General features: G+C 40.5%; 1 protein-coding gene across 1 annotated transcript; it reads right to left on the bottom strand.

Annotated features, from left to right (window-relative positions):
* Positions 1-710: 710 nt before the first annotated feature.
* Tfrc (transferrin receptor) lies at positions 711-16,091 on the bottom strand. The gene is given in 18 exon segments (NM_001246819.1): positions 711-1,139; positions 2,592-2,732; positions 4,102-4,323; positions 4,908-4,989; positions 5,138-5,196; positions 6,260-6,327; positions 7,018-7,081; positions 7,271-7,356; positions 8,326-8,445; positions 9,767-9,924; positions 11,001-11,140; positions 11,444-11,542; positions 11,922-12,035; positions 12,953-13,055; positions 13,257-13,397; positions 14,382-14,577; positions 15,136-15,337; positions 16,056-16,091. Coding segments are annotated over 18 exon segments (2,274 nt in total). The 3' UTR covers positions 711-896.
* Between the last annotated feature and the right edge of the window lie 4,355 nt (positions 16,092-20,446).

Consider the following 20,446-nt stretch of genomic DNA (forward strand, 5'->3'; position numbering starts at 1 on the left):
TATAACTGTCATAATTATGGAAGGCACTGCTTCCGATAATTATATTCTATAAAAAAAACACTATTTATAGTGAACTCTGTCACTGATAAATAAACAATAAATATCTCAGTGCCAAAATGATAGAGAGCTTCCTCCAAAGACTAACACTTTGGCCAAAATTTGGCAGTGTGTTCTTTAAAGTCTGACAAACTGAGTCTAAAACTTGCTCTTTTTCAGAAAATGTCGGGAAAAACAAAACAAAGAACTAAAGACTACTGGGCAGATGCCAGAGGAGAGAAAACATCATGTCGTCTTTGATTCCTGGTCTCCTCATAAATAATGTAAGGTTAACCAGAAAGGCCTATTCCTGCAGTAAGCAGACAAACTTCCTTTTATCAGAAGGACCTATGTCAACCTTGCTGGCAGAAACAAGTACCGTCTCTAGTTAAAGTAACTGTCTAGTTTAGGGAATGGAAACCAGCTAATCCTAAGGGCACACAGCTCATCTGGAGAATCCCAATGAGGGTCAGATGAAGGTGGGGAACAAATAGCACATTGATCCTCAGCATCCACTGTCCTCCCACCTCAAAAGATACTAGCTAATGCCCTCAAGACTTAGAGCAAAGTTCTTACAATTGGTTCCCACATTTTCATGACCACAACGCAAAGAGGAAGTTATTACAAAGAACTCAAAATTCTAAAGATAAACTGAGGCGATATCATGAACATGGAAAGTGTTATCCACTGTAACTTCAAGTGTAGGTCCAACCCTGCACTAAAAGCTGCTGCCTAAAGACATTTAGTATCAGGATGATCGGGTAGAATTATAACATTAGATTTGAGCTCTAATGAAAATTTAGCACAACCAGTACAAGTCTAGAAACAGACTGCCCTGCTCTTATTTAATTATGTTACATTTAAAACTCATTGTCAATATCCCAAATGTCACCAGAGAGGGCATTTGCAACTCCCTGAATAGTCCAAGTAGCTAGGGCCAACTGGTTTCTGAAGAGTGTTTCGTTAAAAGCACTACTGTTTTTCTGACGAAGCTTCAAGTTCTCCACTAAAGCCGTGAGAGTGTGAGAGCCGGAACCCCAGAAGATGTGTCGGAAAGGAGACTCTCTTGGAGATACGTAGGGTGACAGGAAGTGATATTCCACCTACAAAAGAAAGGCAGCTTGCACAGTGCTTTAACTTGTGACTCATTTTCCTTTCAAATGTTAAACTTGCTGAGACTACTGAGAGCTTAGTTATATTATTAACTTTTTTATTTTTGGTTTTTTTGAGACAGGGTTTCTCTGTAGCTTTGAAGCCTGTCCTGGAACTTGCTCTGTAGAGCAGGCTGGCCTCCAACTCACAGAGATCCTCCTGCCTCTGCCTACTACCACCCAACGAGTATAGAGATATCTTAATTAAAAAATGTAATGTATGGAGTCAGGGTGCACCAACTACTTGCCTTGGGGGGCAGAGGCAGGTGGATTTGAGTTCAGGCCTGTGTGGTCTACAAAGTGAGTTCCAGGACAGCTAGGGTGACACAGTGAGACCCTGCATGTGTTGTGTACCTGAGTATACATGCCACATAGTGGGGTCAATTCTGCCACCTTTACAAAGGTTGCACAGTAATCGCTTTGACCTGCTGAGTTGTCTCTTGGGTTCTGATGTGGTTGGCTTTTGTGAGACAATGTCTCACTTTATAGTTACAGATGGATCTGAATTTTCTATGTATACCTCCAACTCAGATCTACTTGCCTCAGTGCTAAAACTGAAAGTTACACACCACTATGCCCAGCCTAATTCCTAACTAACATAAATCTTATAACACATCCAGTTTCTCCCAAATTGACTAGGATAATAAGTAAGGTTTCACTCATGACTAATACTAAAGATTTCTTCTGAAAAATTACTAGGGTTGGACTAGAGAGATTGCTCAGTGGTTAGAAGTTAAGAACACTTGCTGCTCTTGTATAGGACCTGGGTGTGGATCCCAGAACCCACATGGTAGTTTAAAACTGCAGTAACTCCAGCTCCAGGATCATTAGCAACCTTTTCTAGCCTTCTCCAATACCAGGAACATACAGGTATGTATATGTATATGTAAGCAAAACACTCATACACATAAATTTACTACTCCTGAGCTTTCTTTGCCATTTCTAAATGTTTTTGAAACATAAAACACAAAATTGATGTCTCTTGTATGTCTAGGTTAGATATTACTTTAAGATCATGAAATTGAACCCAGGTCCTCTGGAAGAACAGCCAGTGCTCTTAACCACTGAGCCATCTCTCCATTCCCTGTGTGTTTAATTCACACGTAACAAGTGGCCCCCAGTACTCGCCACTTTTATATAGATAGCATTGCTAACTAAAACTACCTACTTAGGAAAAAAAGCCTCGAGGCAGTGCACAGACCTTTAATCACAGCACTCAGGAAGGAGACAGAGGGAGGCGGATCTCTGAGTTTGAGGCCAACTTGGTCTACAGATTGAGTTCCAGGACAGAATCCAAGAGCTACAGAGAAACCCTGTCTATAAGTACCAAAAACACAAACAAAACCAAAACAACAACAAAAAAACTACCTACTTCAGCTCCTTCTTTCCTAAGAACATACTTACTTTCATAATACGGTCATTGATTTCCCTCACGACAAATCTGTTTGTTTTCTCAGCATTATGGAAATCAGTCGTCAGTCTAGATGTAGCACGGAAAAAGTCTCCACGAGCAGAATACAGCCACTGTAGACTCAGACCCATTGCCTGTCAAAGACAGATTAAACTATTAGATAGTTCATTAGATGTTATGTTTCTTTAAGGGCACTAATCACACACTCTATAACCCTGGGTTAGCCAGCACTCACTACAGTTGCCCAGGCTGGCCTGGAACTCCAGACAATCTTCCTACCTCAGCTTCCTGAGTACTGGAATTAGATACTGGATTAGATGTAGAAATTATACTACATCTATATGTTACTATATACATCTTTCCAGTTTAGATTGGACCATTATTAATTCTAAAAGAAATGACTCACATGTAAATTCAAGACCCAAAAAGCTACACTTCAGCACCTTATATCAGAGGCCCTATAAACTACAGTAATAAATTCATTTTTGAGCCAGAAAGATAATTCAATTATCTATTTTTAGCCTCATGTAGAAAGTAATATGAAATTCAGCATAATTAAGAAAAAAGCATATATGGTTTCCAGTTTAATTTCCCTATGGGGGAAACTTCCAACACTTTGATATTACTTGAAAATCTTTTTCTATTTAGTAAATTCCATTTTCTGAACAGTTTATTTCAAGAAACCCATCATAACTAAGATCCAGTAACTGTTTTGAAGGGATCTAAATGATCGACTCCTAGTCCTGGCAGAAGCAGGCAGACCTTGAGGACAGCCTGGTCTACAGTGAGTTCCAGGACAGCTAAACGCTACACAAAGAGATGATCACTGTCTAGAAAACCAAAAAGAAGTTTATCTAGTCAAGTGTTGTAATGGAACCTACTGTTGTGGAATAATCTTTTTGTATACCGTGAAGATGTGTCACTGTAATTGGTTTAATAAAAAGCTGAAAGGCCAAGATAGCTAGACAAGACTTTCAGGCATGGAGAAGCAAGTCAGAGAGGATGAATCTAGGTACGCAAAGAGACACCAATGATGTGTGTACTAAGTCAGACATATGGTAAGAGATAAAAAAGCCACGGGGCAGAATATAGATTAACAGAAACAAGTTAAGTTAGAAGACCTAGTTGGAGACAAGCCTGAGCTAAAGCTCAAGCTCTTATAATTAATAAAAAGTCTCCATGGCACTTTTTGAGTGCTGGCAGTCCTGACAAAAAGATGCTACTACAATCTATGCTAGAGGAAAAAAGCAAAAAGCTGCTGTAACTGGTGGTCCACAGCTATAATTCCAATATTTGAAGGTTGAAGCAGAGGACAGTTCCAAGTTCAAGGCCAGCCTGGACTGCATCAAGATTCTACAGAAAACTACATGTGTACACACACATAATCGAATTTCATAGATGAATAGAATGGCAGTTACCAGAAGCTGGGGAAGTAGCAAGGAGGAGGGGTAAGGGCATTTAAGTAGAGTAAAATATAGGCCAGTTAAAAACTGAGTCACTTACCTTGATATCTGCTCTGAATTGGTTCAGCTCCTTCACAAATGACAGTATCTTGTTGTTATACATATCATAGTCCAGGTTCAGTTCAATGTCATGGGTAAGTTTAATTATGAACTGACCAGCTACTTCTGCTGCTGCACGAACCATTTTGTTCAGCTGAGGAACTTTCTGAATTAGTTTCTCATAGGTATCCAAATTAGTGTCCAAATAAGGATAGTCCTCATTCTAGAAGACAAAGAAAGGCTATTTTTTATATGGGTGAGAGCTAAGAGCAGGGGCCTTACCTTCTGGGTGTACCATCAAGGTAAGAGAGCATGTAAGAAAGCACAGTGTTCTAGTCCAGAACTCATATAGTAAAAAGAACTCACCAGTTGTCCTCTGACCCCCATACACACTGGGCCTAACATATGCCCACAAACACAGTAACCCTTTCTTAAGTAAAATAAATCCCAGTCATGTCAATCTCCAAATCTAGGTGTTTCATTATTCCCTAGACTTTCCAAAGTGATTCAAGCCCACTTGGGTCCTAGCCTCTAGTGGATCAATAACTGATAGTTAATAATTCTGTCTGCTCTGCTTGGCTTTCAGTGCCTTCTCACTGGCTTTTATAACAATGTGATCAGTTCAACATTGTCTCAGTTACCCTACACTTATTTAGTTGCTGCTTAAGAGAACATTTTTCAGCACCTGGAATACTTTCAATGGGTATCTAAAATAATTACAAGTTAAAGAACATCTTAAATACTGAGAAATTTGGTTTTAATCATTATAAAATCTAATGAAAATGTTTCTGAGTTCTTCAGTCTTACCTCACAAAACCAGAAAGAAACTGCTGGGATTCCAGAATATGCAAGAAAGGGGAAAGCAGCATTGTCAAGGGAAAGATCCTCACTGAAAGGAGAACAAGAGCAATCTTTAGCAAGTATTCTGAAACAGAGACCTACCAGGCAGCACCCTTCCCTGATAACCAAGTCCCCATGGGTGGAACTGGGCTTAGGATAGAGTAGGCTTAGAGCCCCGTCTACTTTTCTCAACGTACACTTTGCTGATCCAATTGCTGTCTCGATAGAGAGGTTTCCCATCAATTGGATGTCTTACCTATAAAATGAGAAATAGTTCATTAAAACCTAATTTTTCTGTTAATTCAGGCTAGTCACTAACATTCTTTTCTCTACAAATACTTAAAAATCTCAGTTATCCTACCTGGCTACACTATCAGTCCCTTAGGAAGGGTGTAAGTCTCTTCTGAATGCCTGCCTGCCTTTCTGCTTTCCTTCCTGTGATATAGTTCTAAACTATAACTTATAGGTGTAATAAACATACTTTCTAAACCCCCTCTCACCTACATAATCATGCCTGCCTTCTTTCTGCTCACTTCTTTTTTCAAAGATTTATTTATTATGTGTATAGTGTTCTGTCTGCATGTATTGCTGTAGGCCAGAAGAGAGCACCAGATTTCATTACAGGTGGTTGTGAATCATTTTGTGGTTGCTGGGAATGGAACTCAGGACCTCTGAAAGACCAGCTAGTATGTGCATTTAACCATTGAACTCCAGCTCCCTGCTCACTTCTCTGTATCACATGTTAGACTGCCAGACTAACCAGTAAATGCACTACTATCTTGTTTGAGATGCTAAAGTGACCGTAGATTCCCATTGGAACAAGGTCAATATCTAGTTGTTTCCTTCCATCTTTTAATCACTCCAACATTCTCTTCAATTATATTGAAGATTCTCTGCAAGCATTCTCTTCAATGTATTCTTTCCTCATTCAAAACTGTGATCTCAAAAAAAAAAAAAAAAAAAAACCAAAAAAAACCAAACAACAAACACACACACACAAAAAACAAAAAAACTGTGATCGATTGGCTTTTTCCAGTAAGTATTTTCTCTAGCGTTATTCAAGTCCTTCAAACCTTCCTTAGCATTCTGACTTAACAGTCTCCTATGAGTGCCTACAATAGTTCAGCTCTGAGGGTAATAGTCTAAAGATGATGTATTCTGAGAACCTTTCATATACTCCATCTCTCAGTTCAGTTCAGTACACTGAGGATCAATAAGCCAAGGACATGACTAATACCCCTATAGAATTTACTTTCAATTCCTATCACTGGTTACTGATGAATGTTTTCGGTTTGGGTTTTGTAACTAGGTATACTCACGTCCTGCATTGTCTTCTCAATAAGTGTATATAATAGAGGGCTGGCAGAAACCTTGAAGTTTCTAGTACCTGTAAACAAAGTATTGTTAACATTTTTCCCTGACAAAGACAGGACCCTAGGTCTGTGGCCCTATACAATAACTATTAATAAAGTGGACATTTAAGTTAGGAAGTCAGCTGAGTGTAGTAGCACATACCAATCTCAGCACTTAAGAGGCAGAAGCCAGCCTGGCCTACATAAACTGCCTCAAAAACAAAACAAAAAAACTTAGATACTCTCAATATGTAATCTTGAATCAATATGCAATCTTATAATCAGAGATCTGCCGGCCTCTGCCTCCTGAATGCTGGGATTACAGGTGTATGCCACCACACCTGACTTACATCTGCATTTTACATAATCCACACTACTGGTTCTGTATCTGAAACTTTTATTGGATCCCCCATTCCAATTTCTGACTCATTATGGTCTAAGAGATGGTTCAGTGGATAAAGGTATTTGTGGACAAGCCTGAAAACCTGAGTTCAATCCCATAGACCCAGATGGTGAAAAGGAGAGAACCAACTCTCAATTATCTTCATGTCTTTAATCCCAGCACTCAGGAGGCAGGGCAGGTAGATCTCTGTGAGTTTGAGGCCAGCCTGGTCTACAGAGTGAGTTCCAGGACAGCCAGGGCTACAGAGAAACCCTGTCTCAAAAAAGAGGTCTGCTGTTCCCCACGCAGTTTACTAAAAAACTAGGAAGGGATGCTTACTTACCAAGGACAACTTTATCCAGATTAATATAAGTGAAAGCTTTCAAATGCAGAGATGAAAGGTATCCCTAGGAGAGAAGAAACAATGACAATATTAATATCTCATACCTATTAATGTGTACATTAACTTATCACATAGAAAGCTACTGTTAAGGATCTACTTTTAAATCTTGATTCCATTGAGTCTTAGTATACTAGGACCTAAGATAGGTTCTGGAGGACACTTAGACTCACTCTGGACATAGAATATATAATACCTCTAGCCACTCGGTGGCACCAACAGCTCCGAAGTCTCCTGCACTCCAGCTGGCAAAGATAATGCTTCTGCTGGGTTTAAACCCACCTGGAAGAGACAAGAAATTAGGTTCGCCTTCAGAGTGGGTATAAGCAGGTGAGTAACTAACTGAAGATAAATTCAAGATTCAAAAACCCACTAAGAACAGAATCCTAAGGTAATCTTTGTAGGACAGCACCTGTATATTAATTACAACACTTTGAGCACATAACAGGCACACATTATTGGTGGTTACTCCCTCATCCTCTGGACAGTTACTGAGTTGCAGTATTGAGTTATGATGTATATCCTCTTTGAGGACAATCTGCTTAGAAGCAAGTCACTTAAATATGGATTATTTACCTTATTCTGAGACAATCTACCTTATCCAGGCTTACTTTAAATTCACAAGCAATGCCCCTACTTTATGCTCCCGAGTAGCTGGGACTACAACGCCACCGCACCAGACTATACCTATAAGTAAGTTTTAGGAAGTCTCCAGAGGACATACTTTGTGACAACTCCTTTAGGCAGTACATGTTCCACAGCCCACCAACTGCCCTGTTTGTATTTTTCTATGTTAACACATTCTGTCTAAAAGTGCCTCTTTAGACCTCAATTATATTGCATGCATAGCAAGGTACCATGAGAGAATGTCTTGGAAGTAATATTTAGTTGTTAATTTTAGTACATTATATAAAGTATGGGATTATTTTCAAGTAAACTCCAAGAGTCATGTTAGATTTATTTTTCTGTACATGTTGGACTAAGAATTACGGCTTATACTAAATACAGTTTCAGAGAATTAGATGATTGCTAGTTCAACAAAGACACTTCATGGAGAAACATTTCCAAGTCATGAGTCAGTGAAAACAAGACTGTTTAAAAAATCTGCCATAAGATGTAAAATGTCTACGGCCATACCACCCTGAATGTGTCTGAATGTAAGATTACAAGTTAAATTCAGCAACGCAGAATGTAACTGCTAGGATGACATGGAGCTCACAATGTGTCAAGGTCAGAACTTTTCTGCTGTACCTCTTGAAACCATATCTGAGAATGCTTGGGCAAGTTTCAACAGAAGACCTGTTCCCACACTGGATTTTGCAGCACCAGGACCCCAGGCATCTCTCTGGGCACCTACTACAATGTACCGGTCTGAAAAACAGAAAAGGGCAACACACAATCATACTGTTTTTATTCTGAGACAAGGCCTCATCAGTAGCACAGACTGGCATCCAATTTAGGATTCTCCCACCTCAGCTTCCTAGCACTGGAATCAAATTGGGAATCATATAGTAGGTATGCTATCATGTCCAGCTTTTTTTGTATTTAATTTCAAACTGGTTCTAATAAAGAAATCTAAAATAAGCATGTCAGGTACAAAGGATAAAAGCCTAATTTCAGATGATTTAGGATTCCAGTTTAGGATTAAATTTCACAGGACAGTTGGGCTGTGGTGGCACACACCTTAAATCCCAACACTCAGGAGGCAGAGGCAGGCAGGCAGGCGGATCTCTGAGAGTTCCAGGCCATCCTGGTCTCCAGAGAGAGAGTCCCAGGACAGGCTCCAAAACTACAGAGAAACCCTGTCTCAAACCCAAAACAGTCACAGGATAACCACTACTTCCTCAGCCATTCACGATACTACTCTTTGACCACATCAGCCATTTAATAATAACTGAAGTCCAAGGACTTCCATATTCATCAATTGTGACTGTGTTTAATGCTGTCTATCCCAGGGACTGTACCCTGTTCACTAATCTATTACATACTAGTTATGCTGTTTTTATGCTTCATGGGCAGAACTGGATAGTTGATAGTTTCAATGTATATGATCCCTTAAGAAAACCACTCTTCTAAAAAAAGAAAAAATGCTTACTTATGAAGCAGAGCTTCTTCTATCCATAATGGTCAGTTCCAACAAGCTGACATCGCAAAGCCTTGTTTTTTATTTATTTTTTTTTTTGGGGGGGGCGTTTCAAGGCAGGGTTTCTCTGTGGCTTTGGAGGATGTCCTGGAGCTAGCTCTTGTAGACCAGGCTGGTCTCGAATTCTTCCAATGCTTTTAAGTCTAATTAGCTTTAGTGGGGCAGACTATAGAAGATAACTGCTGCCAAGCCTGAATTTGATTCCCAGGAGTTCAATGCCCTGGACCTAGATGGACACATCTCTTGCAATTTCTCACTGACCTCCACATGCTGTGGCACTCATGCATCCACACACACATGAAATGTAGCAAAATGTTTAAATGACTAGAGGAAGATAGCTGATGCTGAACTCTGGCCTCTACATATGCCTACACGGTCATATATGTATGTAAGCACACAAATACATACACACAAAATTCCCTTTAGGGAAAACAAGATTTAGCACTTCACAAAAGCAAGGCAAGCCAGCATCTTAACCTTCTTCCTTCCTTTCCTAGACACACCTAGAGTAAGCAAAACACTAAGAAAAGTACAGGGCAGGGTCTGTACCTGGTTCCTCAAATCCTTTAATAACTCCAAAGATGTTAAGTATTCTTGTTTCTTTCAGCACGTTGTTCACAGAGAGGTTCACATTTATACCCTGTGAAGATTCTAGCTTACACAAAGAATCTGTGTTCCAACTAGGAGGACAGTTTGTTTCCATGTTTCTAGAAATAGAAAAAAAGGTATTAGCATCCTGAGCTATTTTTCTCTGGTTTACAAATCCATAATCTGTCCAGAAAGGTTCTACATTAAAAGACATAGCTATCGTTAGATTGCATTTAAAATACATGCAAAGACAGATCCATAATGAAAGCTTCACAGGAATCTGTTAGTATATTTTCATGTTTCCCAACCCTTCCATTAACAAAGGCACTTTGTATTCTTACAACATATTGATGAATTGATTTTAAGGAAGATGGTGAATAGGACTCCAAAGGTTCAGAGACAGGTATTGGGTAGAACAAGTTATTGAGAATCACCCAACACTGGGGCTTCTCAGGATTTTGAGCCGTCTAGTGCTTCACAAAGCCCTCACATACATAAAAATGCTCCTTATTTTTGACCACTCTATTCACTGATATATATTTTAGTTTTCCAACTAAATTGAAAAAAAAAAAAAAAAAAAGATCAGAGGGGTTAGAATAACCTGTTCTGTGTTACACAATAAGAAGTAACAAGTCAAGATAAAGTTTAATGATATACTTTTTTTGGAGAAGGGATCTACCTCACTATGAAGCCCTGGTTGCTATATAAGTTTGGCTCGTCTTGACCTCAGTGATCCATTTGCCTCTGTATCCTGAGTGCTGTGATTAAAGGTGTGCACCACCATGCCCAGCTTAGGTTCTATTTTTAGAAAGAGGTACTTGTAAATGAGGGAGGACAACCGAAGTATTACCACAAAGCAGCTACAAACTGTCACTAGAATAATTCTGTGCTGCTAAATGAAAATTCAGAACTAATGGTTATCCACATGGATTTAGATGTCAGGACAACAGGATCCAACCAATTTTCTATAGTAACCGAATAGGAATAAGGTGTTTCACTGAGTGAACTGAGTTTACAAGTCCCTTATCAAGATCATTTTACTGAGGAAAATTTTTTTTTCATATATACAAGTTAGCAGTTAACTATCCCCAAATTCCCAGATGCCAACTGTTTTATGTTATTTAATCAACTTTGGCTATTAGCATTCTTGCATAATTACAACCTTACCATATTAAGAGCTTTCAGACACACTTACTGAAATAGCTTTTCTGCAGCCTTTCTTGAGATCGTCTGAACAGGTATACTAGGTAATCCTGATGACTGAGATGGTGGAAACTGAGTATGATTGAAAGATGGAAACCCAGGTGTGTATGGATCACCAGTTCCTAGATGAGCCTAGTAAACAGACAACAGTTAGTTCTAACCACTTAGTCAAGAAGTTGCCCTTAAGACTCAGATATGGTCTGAGGCTATATATAGCCCAAACCATTTAGGAACCTAAAGCCTCAAAATCTAAGGATTTCTATAAAATGCCTTAAAAATACTGTATACAGAAAAATTTCAATTTAAGGTATTATCAATAAAGCATTCAGCAATTATCTTCTCTTTCTTCTAAAAGTCTCCTGAGAGGATCTAAGAAAGGCACAGTAGATGCAATGCAAGAACATCTAGAGAACATGGACTCCAGAAATAACTCACATGTCCAAAGAGTGAAAGTTCTGCTTCAACAACAGGGAATTTAGTCTGGTCCATGTATATCAGGACACCAATTGCATTAAAGCTTTGGGCATTTGCAACCTGAAGAACACAGAAAAGCAGAACATGAACATCTGTTCACACAAAATGAAAATTAACACATACTGGAATTTATGCTAAAGGGCAAACTATTAGAGAGGCATCTTCTTCACCAGGGAAGAGCACACCAATTATTTATACATGCCAAATGGTCAGTCCTAAAGATGTAGATACAGGAATTAGACTGACTGAGCAAGTTGTATTCATATATTTACACACACACACACACACACACACACACACAAGAAAATTATTATGCAAAAGAGGACATGAATAAAGATCAAGAAAAGGCATATAGGTAGGTTTGAAGGGATGAAATGGAAGGGGGAAAATAATCCACAAAAATAAGAATAAGACCAACATATTTAAAACCCATACTTACCTTTTCTGCAAAAGTGATTTTCCCTGCTCTAACAATCACTAAAGATCCATTCACAGGATACTTTAAATCTTCAAAGTCTTTTTTAGTGCCAAAATTAGCATGGATCAGTTTACCCTAGGATAAACACATTAGGTATAATGAGGATCATCATATCAAAACTACTATAATCTGACAGACCAATTGTAAAAAAAGAAATCGAAGGGGTTGTGTGCATGCCTTTAATCCCAGTATTTAGGAGGCAAAGGCAAGCAGAACTCTAAATGTGAGGCCAGCCTGGTCTACATAGTGAATTCCAGGACAGCCAGGGATACAGAGAAGTCCTATTTCAAAAAACAACACCCTCCCACACACACACACACACAGAAATTGAGAAAAAAAAAGGGGGGGCCTTAAAAAATCAAATCCCAAACTGACAGTTCTTAGCAAAAACTAAGCAGTGTTATTAGAAGTGAAAAATCCAAGATTTCCGGCCTTATGTTTTCTATATCTCATTCTCCCTTTACACTCAGTTATGTCTAGGGTAAGTATACCAGAATAAACAGAAATAGGTCAGGCATGGAAGCACCACTTACATATTTCCACATCTGAATCTCAAACAGCTGAAAACACAGTAATAAATACTGTGTGTTAGAGGTCAAAGGACAACCTAAGGTAGTGTAGGTACTGTGCTATTCAGCTTTTCAGCTTGACAGAAGCCAGTCATCTGAAGGAATCACTGAACTGGGGAAGGCTCCCTTGCAGGGATGTCTGTAGGCCATTTCCTTGATGTGTGACTGATGTGGAGAAGATTTAATAAAGCCTTTCCTTAGGTGGGAACATGCTTGAATGTGTGCACACGAATAGGAGCAATGCAATGGGGGCAGTCTGAGCAATAAGGAGCAAGAGTTAGGGCAGCAGTTCTCAAACTGTGGGTAGTGATGACCATTAGAAACAGATTGAGAACCTCATCATCAGTTAACGTATACCACCTGGACATCTAATTTCCTTAATGGAGACAGGGGAAAACAGTCACACGCACTGTTTTTACTTACAGAAACTGTTGTAGCTTTACTATATGCCACATAGCCCCCAGGATTCTCCACTAGGTCTGAGTCACCATTTACATTTATTATGGTCACCGCGTTTTGAGCAGCACTAAAAGATAATAAAAAAGTTAAAGCCATCTTTGAAGAAAAATTCAATAGCTTTAGTACACATAGCATTTGATTTGTATTGATTGGCTTAAGGAAACTGATCTCTAAATTTTAACCTTGATTTTCATTTTGAAAGCCTGATCTACTGAACATATCTGAAAGCAGTTACTTTTATAAAATAAGCTACTTTATTTCAACATACCTGCCTTTCACCTGAATCTTCACATAATGTTCATCTCGCCAGACTTTGCTGAGTTTAAAGTCACGGAACTGATTTTCAATATAATAGGCAAGATTTTCATCTTTTTGAGATCCTGCCTCCCGAGAGGTCTGGCTCAGCTGCCTGTAAGAGAAAGGTTTTAGTTTAGCTTTGTTTTTGAGACAGGGTTTCTATATAGCCCCGGCTGTCTTGGGAACAAGAGATCAGTCTGCTTCTGCTTCCCAAGTGCTGAGACTAAAGGCATACATACACCACCACCAGCCAACTAAAAATGCCTGCATTAAAATACCTATTTTAGACCAGATTGGTCATGTTCAGGGTGGTACGGCCGTAGACTAAAATACATATTTTAAGTAAACATTTACTTCAAGGATCAAGCAAACTGTTTTAAAACATTGTTCATAGTCAGGCTAAATGAACTATGACTCAAAACTGCTGGATTAAGCGGTTACAGAGAGAAATAAAATGTATCAATGCCTTAAGTAACATATTCCTTCAAGCTTGTTTTAAAAACAAAAATCTATTACCATGAAGATTCCCTTAAAAGACTCAGCCTAACCCGTATATTTTAGTAAATGATGGATAGTTTCTAGGAGACCTGAAGCAAGGTCAAACAGCTTATAGTAATGATGAACACAAGAAGTACTGCTCACCACATACATATAGATACAAATCAAAAAAAGTTTTAAAGAGGGCTAGAGAGATGGCTCTGTGGTTTACAGCACTTCTTGCTCTTACATAAGACCCAGTTTCAATTCCAGCACACATATGGTGGCTCACAATCATCCATAAGACCTCTCTCTGTAGGCTCCAGGCATGAATGAGTATGATGCACACACATACAGGCAGGTAACACTCATACATATAAATTTTAAAAACCTAAATTTATTTAAAGATTATTTCAGAAAGGGAACATTAGAACAGAAGAAAACCTAACAGCCCACAATAAACTACAGGTGACAAAATGATTCGGTAGAGAAAGAAAGGCGACTCTCCAGATGAGTTGCTCCTTACACTCAAGCGCAGGGGACCCTCTGAAAGCCTTTAAAGTATGCTCTGCCCCCAATGAACAGTTTAGATAACTGAACTTGGCAAGTTGAGGCTTACTTGATGGTGTCAGTGAACTCTATGGCATCCAGCTTCTCTGACAACAGTTTTTTGAGGTCTGCCCAATATAAGCGAGAAGATTGAGGAATGTTTTCTTCTTGGATGATTTCTGAATTGCCTGTCTCCGTTTCTGCCAGTCTTACACAGTCTTTTTGTTCTGTGCGTTTACAATAGCCTAGGTAGCCAATCATAAATCCTAAAGACAGAAGTTTTAGAGCTAAGTTCACAGACTTCATTTGTAATTTATCCCTGAAAATGTTACCTTTTAATTAAATGCTAAGGGTCTGAAAGAACATCTTGAATCTCAGCTTTATGGAATTTTAAATTACCACAATAAGTCATATTATTTCATACAGCAACCTGTTCAAGACATAGGTGAGAACACCTTGATTTACTAGAAGCTATCCTTGAAACTGTTCCAAATATCCTGTGTATATTTCCCTCCCTCCCTCCCTCTCTCTTCCTCTCCTTCTCTCCCCCTGCCTCCCTCTTTGGTTTTTCGAGACAGGATTTCTCTGTGTAGCTTTGTAGACCAGGCTGGCCTAAAACTCAGAGATGCACCTGCCTCTGCCTCCCAAGTGCTGGGATTAAAGGCGTGTACAACCACCACCCGGCTTCTGTGTATATTTCTAACACAACATCCATAACTTAAATAATAAAAAAATGTACAATACAAAGATCTCCTGGACTGACATAAGACTTCTAATAGTTGGTCATAAGAAATACTTTTTAATTTCTTAAAATACATTCTTACCAATCAAGAAAAAGATGACTACTGCAATTGTCCCAAAGCAGAGTCTTCCATTAAGCCTTCTATGTTTTCGGACACTGGCCTTCATGTTATTGTCAGTGTTTTCTTCTTCATCTACAGCCAATTTCATCTCCACGTGACTGTTATCTCCATCTACTTGCCGAGCCAGGCTAAACCGGGTGTATGACAATGGTTCTCCACCAAACTGATATTTTTTTGAAAAGGAAAGTAATACAAACAGCATTAATACATTACAAAGTTTGGTCATATACTATGTACATTAGTATAGGATGACATACATTCATAAGGGAAGCTACCATTCCCAACTAATACTCTTCTTTTGTGCCCAATTCTGTCAATGGCAAGTGAAGGCTAGCTAACAGACTTTCAATCAGCCTTTCCAGGGTTTCTAGTTTGTAAATTTCCTATAACCTTTTCTAATTAATTTTTTTTTTTTAAAGAGATGGGGGTCTTACCATGTTACTCAGACTGGCCCTGAACTAGGAAGCCAAGCAATCCTCTTGACTCAACCTCTAGTGTAACTGAAACTATCGGCACATTTTAGTTCTACCTAGCTACATAACCTTTCCCAAACAGCCAATGCTACCCTATTCTTACAGTGTCACTCACAATTAATCTTAATTGAAACTGAACATCTTTGTATGTGGGTGTTGTGATACCTGCCTCTATTTTCAGCACTTGGGAAACAAAGATTGAATTCAAGGACAACCCGAGACTACACAGCAAAACCCTGTCTCAAAAACATAAAAGCAGAGTATTACTTTCTTTTGTGAGACCTATCATACCTCAAGACCACTAGATCAGATAAAAGAATGCCTGGTAAGAATTTGGGGTGTTCTTTGCTGCACACTGGGTAAAGTATGTTCTTTTATTGCATTTTTACAGATAGATGAAAATCTTACCAAGTTAGAGATTGCTGATCTGGCTTGATCCATCATTCTGAGCTGCCACAAGGAAGCACCTAATATTAGAACAGAGAATTAATATGAGAGAGTTTCAGGACAGGCTCCAAAGCTACAGAGAAACCCTGTCTCAAAAAACCAACCAACCAACCAAACATACAAAAAACACACTGGAGTATGTACTGGGGGGTTGGTGGTATCCAGGCCTTTAATCCCAGCACTCAGGTGGCAGAGGCAATTAGTTGGAGGCCAGCCTAATCTAAAGTGAGTTCACAGACAGCCAGAGTTTTTACACAGAGAATCCCTGTATGTGTGGAGGCGGAGGGGGGGCTCGGACAGATATAGGATTCCTAAGCCTATTCACCAATATTCTTGAATCCCCATGCTTCAATGATTAAGTCATGTGCAAGTGATCATACGTGTTCTCAGAAGCACAATCTCTTGCCCCTTCTGTTACTAAGTTTATCACTACCACTGCACCATCAACAGACCCAATTGCTGGAGCCAGAACTAGAAGGCCCCACCCTGAGCCAATTTTAATCATCCAGTGTACACTTTATAATGCTTGCCTGAAATAGCTATTCCTAAACTACTCTCATCTTCCAAACTATACTAGTCTTAAGTTGACATTTATTTAGCTTTGCAATACTGAGGATCCAACCAAGGAAGGACACTTTATCCATGGTAAGTCATCTACTGCTTCACCATTAATGTGATAACACATTTAATTAAATAAGTGACCTAAATAAATAAGATTGAGCATTTTGAGTCTGAAGAAAACAAGCTGGTGGCATTAACTACATTTGGCTTTATATAATCATAACCCAAGTGCATATTTCCCCCCCAAGAAATGTGTTATTTCAATTTTAATCTACAGAACCAAAATTTAAGAACAAAAAAATCAAGTCACAGCCTTTAATCCTAGCACTTTTGAGACAGAGGCAGGTTTATCTCCATGAGTTGCATGACAGCCAGGGATACACAGAGACCCTGTCTCCAAAAAAAAAAAAAAAAAAAAAAAAAAGTCAGAAAAAATTATCTTAGGAAATCTAACCCCATCACTAAACTCTTGAATTTGTGAACAACAGAGTAATTCCAAAATAGCCACAAAGTACCAGACCTCAGGTAAAACAAATCCAGTAATGTGTAAAACTTAAGTCACTCACTTAAAATCTCACATGTTTAAATTTTTTGGGTTTTGGAGGCAGTGTTTCTCTATTAACAGCTCTGACTGTTCAGGATCTCACTTTGTGGACCAGACTGGGGTCTTGAACTCAAGAGATCCACCTGCCTCTGCCTCCCAGAGCAGTGCCCCCAGTGCTCAGCAACATAGCTTTATTTGTAAAAAACTCCTTTGAATTTACTTCCAAGTTAAATCACTGGATCTATATTCTGCAACCATGGCAGAGACATATACCAGCTAAAACACCATTCCAAATATAAGCTGGTAGCTGTTAATGGGCCACACAATTGCCAACAATCTTTGACAAGAGAAAATTAATCTTGATTTTTCTCACATTAGCTACTTATACTTCTTTGTTCCCAAAGATTAGGAAAACTATTCAATTCTAATGATAAAATTTAAGATAAAATAAAAACATAATTTCACATGGTTTGATCCATGACCTTATTAACTTTGTGCTGTGAGATGGTAGACAAGCAAAGATATTAGCCAAACCAATAATCTCAAACCAAACCATTTCAAAACCAGGGCTCTGTAATTAATATAGGGATGATGGGTGAGGTGAGGCACAGGCACAGGCAGAGGCAGAGGCAGAGTGAGATACCAAAATACCATGAAACAATAAGTCATTATATTGGTTCTGACAAGCACACTTCATTCCATAACCAATCACATTGAAAACCTTTCCTCTGAGGACCTGATCCAGATCTTCTGTCTCTTGTAAGTTCACTGCCCACTCACTATCTTCAAAATTAGAAAACACCCAGTCCCTGACTTTACCCAGCCTTTCTCTGTTCTTTGATATTAAGAAACACTACAGTCAGAATGACCTCAAACTCAGTGATCCATCTGCCCCTGCCTTGCCCAAAGGTGTGCGCCAGCATGCCCCCCTGTTATGGTCTGGTTTTAAGAGCCTAACTTTGCTGGGTGTGGTGGCACACCTTTAATCCCAACACTCTCTAGTTGGAGCAGGTGGATCTCAGGGTCCCAGGCTATGAATGGGTTCATAGTTTGACTCTCACTGGGGAAGTCTTTATGGGCTTGAAATGAAAATAAAGCTAGCAGGTCTTCACTTCCACACAGCTTTCTGAAAAGAAACCCAAAGGTCAGAACCACTGGGGGTGGGGGGGTGTCACTCAAGTTTATTTTGTATAACACTCATTTGGGAGGCCAGAGGTTCATTTTTAAGTTACTTTTATTGTTGTTTAATTCAAGGTTAGCCAAGAACCTTGCTCCATTACAGATAAGCACATTGCCACAACCATAACTGCCTAGCCTTAGGGTGGAGTTAGCCACACTTGATCTCTCTCTGTCCATAGTAAACACAGGCTAGGTTCAACCCATCATTCCTTGACAGCATTCCCATAAAGTGTTATGCTATATATAACCCTTTGAAAAAATATGATAATGGATTCCTGTATAAAGCAGAATTTTATTATAATCCCGAACAGAAAAACAAACAAAAACTAAGAGGAGGACCCACACTTAGGAGAGGCTAAACTCCATTTTCTTTGTAGATAAAGCCCTGAGTCAGCTTAAATGTCTCCGTCAAAGAGGTCATATTTCACAGTTCACAGCCATCTAACATTCCAAATCCATCTAATCCTAGAATAAAGGTATCAGGTAGCAGAGAATTTCTGCAACACGATTATTTCCCACTTCAACCCTCATATTAGAAAGAAAGAAAAAAAAAAGCCAAAGACACTAAACAGTCCAGTCCCCTGGATAAACAATGCATCAAGATCACTTCATTGTTCAGTGTTCAGCGACGAGTTTTTACCCTCCATCACTATTTTAGAGAGCTGTCCAACACTGTGAGCACGCTGACTCTTCTACGGTTATTTCTAAATAGCTCTTATAAAGACGACTTATTCCTACAGTCTCTCAGCTTGAGGGCCGCTAGCGACATTCTTAGTATCACCTGCAACGTTCAGATCTATCCTGCCCTGGAAAATGAGATTCCACACGCAGGGCCGAGGAGGCGGAGAGCCTGGCAAGAAAGACGCAGGTGGTACCGCAGTTCCAGCGTGCGGGTCTCGGAAACTCCCCAAGTGCCCAGGTCACTAGTCACGGAATGGAGCACAGCTCTGTCCCTTTCAGCAGTGGACGCCCGCCTGCGAGGAGCCCCAAGGTCACCCGCGTACCCCGACAGCCGTCCCCTGGGGCGACTTCCTGGAGCCGCCACCACGTGTTCCCAGCGGAACGAGCCTGCGCCGCAGCGTGGTGGCCCTTTCACTCTCGAACCCGCGGCCTAGGGCCGGCCTGCGGCGCCGACTCGAGGGGCGCCCGGTACGGCGGCTCCGCACCCACCCCGCTGCACCTGCAGCCCCGCCTGCGCGGTTCCCCGCAGCCTCCGCGCCCCGCCGCACGCGGGCCCTGACCTCGCGCTCCGGCCCGCCCGCCGCCCGCGGAACACGAGGGGCCGTGCCACTGACAGGCGCGTCACTTACGCGGAGGCGCCTCAGCAGTTCGCAAGAGCTCCCCCCGCGCTCCACACGCCTTCTGAAGGGACCGCAGCCTCCCAGCCCAAGCTTATAGCCCGGCCCCGCCCCTCTCCGGTACGCCACTTCCGGCCGCACGTACACCTACCGAGGTGCTCTCGGCAAGACCGCTGGAGGCGGGATGCGCGCGCAGCTCGTGCGTGCGGCGCCGGGTTCAAGAGAAAAGGCGCCAAGGCGGCAGGTGTCGGGAGGGCGCACGCGATTGGCCAGGCCTTTCTCCGCCGCACCCCTCCCCCCGCGGTGTCGCTGCAGCTGGCGGGTCGCCCTCCCCCCCTAACCTTGACCGACCGTCAGCCACGCCGTACAAGGTCGGAAGGGTTAGCCCTTACACCAAAAACGTTCCTTCTGGCGGTGAAACGTAGGTTTTGGTCTCCGCTAGAAACCATATAGTGTTTTGCGCAGCCACGGAAATGCTTTACAAAGGAAGTACTTTCATGTAAAATGCATTTCTTAAGAAAAAAAAAAAGATCTTCACAGGCAACGCTCGAGCCAAGCAAAGAGCTTCCCACGCTTAGTAAGTTGAGCCGATGGGAGGGAAAATAGAAACCAATGACCAATGGTCAGATTGTAGATTAACTAGCGTGTTTATCGCCATTATTGCTGTTAGAGGATTGTTGCAACGCATAGCAAATAAAAGGAGTTCGGTTAAAACTGCAAACATTCACACCCTTTTCTTCCTATCTGTAGTTTACAGTCCAGCCTGAGAT

Source organism: Cricetulus griseus, chromosome 4 (assembly GCF_003668045.3).
Source record: "Cricetulus griseus strain 17A/GY chromosome 4, alternate assembly CriGri-PICRH-1.0, whole genome shotgun sequence".
NCBI lineage: Eukaryota > Metazoa > Chordata > Mammalia > Rodentia > Cricetidae > Cricetulus > Cricetulus griseus.